The sequence below is a fragment of the Poecilia reticulata genome, chromosome 22, assembly GCF_904066995.2.
Source record: "Poecilia reticulata chromosome 22, P_reticulata-male-v2, whole genome shotgun sequence".
Lineage (NCBI taxonomy): Eukaryota > Metazoa > Chordata > Actinopteri > Cyprinodontiformes > Poeciliidae > Poecilia > Poecilia reticulata.
The window spans coordinates 20,750,127-20,755,248 of NC_088851.1; the positions used below are offsets into that span (position 1 = coordinate 20,750,127).

General features: G+C 40.6%; 1 protein-coding gene and 1 long non-coding RNA gene across 2 annotated transcripts; one reads left to right on the forward strand and one right to left on the reverse strand.

The window, feature by feature from the left end:
• Positions 1-1,662: 1,662 nt before the first annotated feature.
• LOC145550015 (uncharacterized) lies at positions 1,663-4,064 on the reverse strand. The gene is made up of 2 exons (XR_014085838.1): positions 3,948-4,064; positions 1,663-3,137 (listed from the first exon to the last, which is right to left on the reverse strand). It is a non-coding gene; the product is annotated as an uncharacterized LOC145550015 (long non-coding RNA).
• Positions 2,914-4,913, forward strand: LOC103458980 (retinol dehydrogenase 14). Its single transcript, XM_008400145.3, has 2 exons — positions 2,914-3,156; positions 3,822-4,913. The coding sequence occupies exons 1-2, from the start codon at positions 2,914-2,916 to the stop codon at positions 4,437-4,439; spliced, it is 861 nt and encodes a 286-aa protein (XP_008398367.1). The 3' UTR covers positions 4,440-4,913.
• The last annotated feature ends 209 nt before the right edge of the window (positions 4,914-5,122 follow it).

Here is a 5,122-nt window from a genome sequence, read left to right on the forward strand (position 1 = left end):
GTTTAAGATAAAATACACCTCCCTCTGAACAGCAAAACTAGGAGCCTGTATCATAACCAAGTGAACACCAGCAGGACCTTATATGGAACATCCTGAAATTTCATTTGACTGTCTTCCAGTAGACCAACCTTTTCCAGAAGTCATTAGGGACAATAAACATGTTGTCAGACCAGTACCTTGTTGCTGAAAAAGGTATTAACATGTTAACCTATGTTTACAGAAACACGGTTTGGCTTTGTAAAACTTTAAAATAAAAAAAATAATAAACACTTATAATGCACATTTTTAGAAGAAATGTGCATTATAAGTGTATGTTTCAGCCTGATAATTTTTGTTAAATTATATAAAAGAAACCTTTTGCCATTTTGGTGAATGATGGAGCTCGATAAGCAAACCCTGTACCAACAGATTTAGGGTGAACAGAGTCCTCAATCAAAAATGTGAAGCTTTCAGTGTCAGGAGCTGGAGAGCTCGCCATTAGCAGTTGCTACCTGGATTTGGGTAAACAGCAGAGTATGGATGGGCGGATAAGTAAAATTAGCCTAATTAGCCTCAAAATTGCCACTAATAACCTCCTGTACAGTTAATCAGAATTAATTAGTATGCCACAAGGCTGCAGAATAAAGCAAATACAGCGTAGGAGGACTGATTGAAGGATGGAATGCTTTCTCCTCAGCACCTGAAAAGGACTGCTTTGATCAGAGGCATTAAGGCTGGGCTGGAATAGGATTTTACCAGATCACCTCGCATTTGTTCAGGAAATGGTAGAGAATCGGTGTAAACAGACCGCTCACTGTTAGTGCCGGAGACTGAACTTGAACTTTTAATAATAATCTTATCCTATTTCTTAAGCATCACTGTGGCCTTTAAACCATTCCCCTTTGCACTGCTGCTTTGTTTAGTTCCTCTGTGCACTCATAAATATGTTCATTTTCTCCCCGTAGTTTGTCCAAGCATCCAGCAGTTATTGTTCTCCATAGGCAGCTGTGCAGCAGCTACTGGAGTGATGGGAAGCTGCAGAGCAGAGTTGCTTTCCCTCTCAGCTGCTGGAACCAGGCTCATTTGTCTGCTACAAGCTCGGCTCTTGCTCCAATGCTTTCCAGATGTTACAGATGTTATTACCACATTATTGCTGCTGGTGGAGCCCCAACTGTGAAACCAACCACGACAGGCTCGGCCTCGGTACCAGCGGTGGAAGTGGAGGGGTTTGAATCCATGTTTCTCTTGGCATGAGGCCACAGGGGTCTCTAAAGGTTTTCATTGATTTATTTAGGAAATCTGAGAATCCAGTGAGAATAATATGAGGTTTTTCAGTAGCATGTCAATGTGGTGAGTCTCGCATACTCTGTGAATATGGATCCTCAAGTGCAGCATAAATGCGGGGTATTCAACATGGTTTGTGGACAGACAGTAATCTTTAACCCAACAGACTCATGTTCACATCTGTCTATGAACATCACCACGTCTTCGACTTCCTCATCTCGGTTCATTTATAAGGCGCCAAATCATAACACAGGTCACCACAGTGCCTTTTAAGGTCTGTCAGTACAACAATCCATAATGTGAGACACTAGAGACCATCTGACCAGAGTCAGACTGATTCACACCCTTTAACAGCTTGTAAATAAAACTATATATTCATGACACATAGTGACAACTGAACAGTTTGATGACGGAATTTATGAGATCAAGTTAAAAGTTCACAAAAAGCTATTGGAAGCTGCATACAGCTTTCATGTAACAGGGTTTGGTTGCTATTTGAGATGGTCAAGCATAAACATTTCGCCACAGAGGAAATTAAACTACATTTAAAAATGACTACGAGGGTCAATACTATTCTCCTAACAGTTAAGAACATGCAGTTTACATAAATTCCCCAAAAAACCTGCATAAAACCATTTTTTGTTTTCACTTTAATTTTGTTATCCTCTAAAGTTCACTTTCTAAAAAAGTAAGGATAAAACTTCTCCACTGACCTGGAATGGTGTTGATATGATTGAATGCTGTTTTTACAGGCTTTTGTCTGGGAGGTACTTCACACGACAAACTCAGAAGACTTGCAGTTCTTCCAGATGTTTGCTAATTCCTCCTGCCGCTAGTCTAGAGGAACTGAGTGGGGAAGATGCTGTGGAGGCATCTGTGAGGCAGAAGCTCAGCTGGAGATGGCAGCTCCAAAGAGGAACTTTGTGGAAATAGGTGATGCTTTATATGAGCAAGCACTTAGGCACTCCTGAGTCACTGCCATGGAAGCTTCAAGGATTTCTCAAACATGTATGAAAGAATCAAATAAACACTCTATGTTTTTGATGAGGGATAAATATTACAACGTGATATAACACTCCCCACCAAAGTGGTCTGAGGCAAGAAATTAAAGTTACTTACCAATTTTGTGCACCTGTGTCAGAATGAAGTGACCACTTGCTGATTGTTCCAATAAATAAATAAAAATAACAAATTATATTTTTATTGAAGGAATGTTTTTATCTTACAGGTTTATATATGAAGGGAGAAATATAGGCAGGCATCTTAGTTATTGTCATTAACCTTAGAAATATGCATATTTTTCTGCCATTTCTCCAGGACTAATTCAGATCCAAGTTTAAGTCTGAGCAGTAATTAGCAACATGTGCAGTTGGACGTAATTGCACATGTGCAATGCTTTTGTGACTGTTCGTCTAGAACAAATACAGAGACCTGAAACTGATTTTGAATAATGATTTTAAAACGTCTGTATTAAATATCACGTCCAAGTGATTTAAATATTATCTTCAAAATCAAACAGATTTTACTCCCGGCAGTTTAATGGCCAACTGTGCATCATGAGAATTCTGGGTAGTGAAGTCTTTCTTCCTTGTTATTGTCACGTGATGCTAACTGTAGCAGCAGCTCTGTAAACAGGCTCTACCAGCTAACATGATGCAGGGGAAGACTGTGATAGTGACGGGAGCGAACAGCGGGATCGGGAAAGCTACAGCAGCGGCGATTGTGAAGCTCCAGGGCCGGGTGATAATGGCCTGTCGGGACCAAACCAAGGCCGAGGAGGCTGCCCAGGACATCCGGCAGGAGACCGGGGCAGACGGCAGGCAGGTCATAGTCAAACAGCTGGACCTGGCCTCCTTGAAGTCTGTGCGCTCCTTCTGTGAAGACATTATAAAGGTAAATAGATTGTTGATCATTAAACGGGTTTCATCAGGCACATCTTTGTACGTTTCTGTGCTGGATAATAGTTTAGGTTGAATTAAAAACGGAGGTTTAATTTTTAAATTTGTTGAATACATGTTTCAAATGTCCGCAAAACATGAGTCTAAAATAAATTGCATTCAGCGGGTAATTTATTCTACCCAAAGGCATTATAAAAAATTTGATATTTTTATTTCTAATTCTTCCTAAATTACAATTAAACTATTTACAAATAAAATCTGTCACTTAACAAAACCCTATAGTTTCTCACAGATTCCAGACAATAAAACCATTTTAAAAAAAGAGAAACATTTCATCCACTTTCCAGAAACGTGCATTGCTTAGTTACACACCAGACTCCTATCATGTCACATGTATTCATATATTGCATTAATATAGCTATTTGTCTTCAGGATTTACTGCAGTTGTAAGGTAAATTTTAAAACAAATCAATTGCCATAGTTATCAAGCCATCTGACATTCATTCTGTGGAACCTCTATGTATTATTCTGCTAATAAAAATTGAGAAAAAATTTAGTCTAAATACAAATTACACCAGTAATATAGGCTCTACGTTTGTGGAGTTCATTAGTTTTGGAAAGCATAAATGCACTGAGTTTCTCCTTTGCGCCGTTAAACAGGAGGAACCTCAGCTACATGTTCTGATCAACAACGCTGGAGTCTACCAGTGTCCTTACACCAAAACAGAGGACGGCTTCGAGATGCAGTTCGGGGTCAACCACCTTGGTCACTTCCTGCTTACCCACCTGTTGATGGACCTCCTGAAACGCTCGGCGCCCAGCCGCATCGTGGTGGTCTCCTCCAAGCTTTACAAACACGGTGACATTAACTTCGAAGACCTGAACAGTGAGCAGTTCTACGACAAGGCCTTTGCCTACAGTCGCAGCAAACTGGCCAACCTGTTGTTCACCTGCGAGCTGACCCGCCGTCTGGAGGGCAGTGGAGTAACGGCGAATGCTCTGACTCCAGGCATCGTGAGGACTAACCTGGGACGGCATGTGCACATTCCGGTTTTAGCAAAGCCCCTTTTTAACCTGATCTCCCGGGGCTTGTTTAAAAGCCCAGAGGAAGGAGCTCAGACTTCAGCGTATTTGGCCTCCAGCCCGGATGTTGACGGTGTGCAGGGAAAGTGCTTTGCAAATTGTAAGCCTCTGGAACTTCTGGATAAGGCCACAGATCAGGAAGTGGCATCGAAACTGTGGGACATCAGTGAAGTCATGGTGGGCATAACGACTTGAGAACCGTCTGAGATTTACACGTTTTTTTTTTTGTTTTTTTTTTGCAGGGTAATGACTGAAGCTGAAAGATATGCAATGCCTTGGTTACATTTCCTTAATTTTTAGTTGTGGTGTTGAAATATCAAAATGCTTTCTATGTTTATGGAAATGTTCGTATCCTTTTACATAGTGGATTGTTTGCAGCATCTTGTTTCAGGTGCTAGAATCTCTGTTTCAGTTCTTCTTTCAATAAATTCCTAAGATCAAATGTTTCTAATGTAACCTTTCTAACAGTGCTGTAGTAATGAGTGCCCTGAGTTTTACTAGAAGAAGTTGGAGGCCTGTAGATTTTTGTAATACTTTCTCTGCAATTTATGTGTTAAGCTTGAGATAACATTACTGGAATGTCCATTCCTGAGAAGACTGACAGCTTCCTTGAACGTTTCAAAATCTTTCTTTCTGTAAAAAAATGGACGTTAAATACTTTGGATATGACCCTGGAACCCTTCTCTTATCAATCCACAGCAACAGTAGCTTCTCTGTTGTTATTGCTGATGTTTTTCCACACTGTTCAAACTCCGCTTTTTATAGAGGTGGCCGCATAGATGATGGTTGTTCAATCAATACATTTGATCAGGAGCACCTGGCTGGTTTGTTCCCTCTTAAATTCTCCAGAAGCAGCCAGGGTGGACTGGCCCACGCTT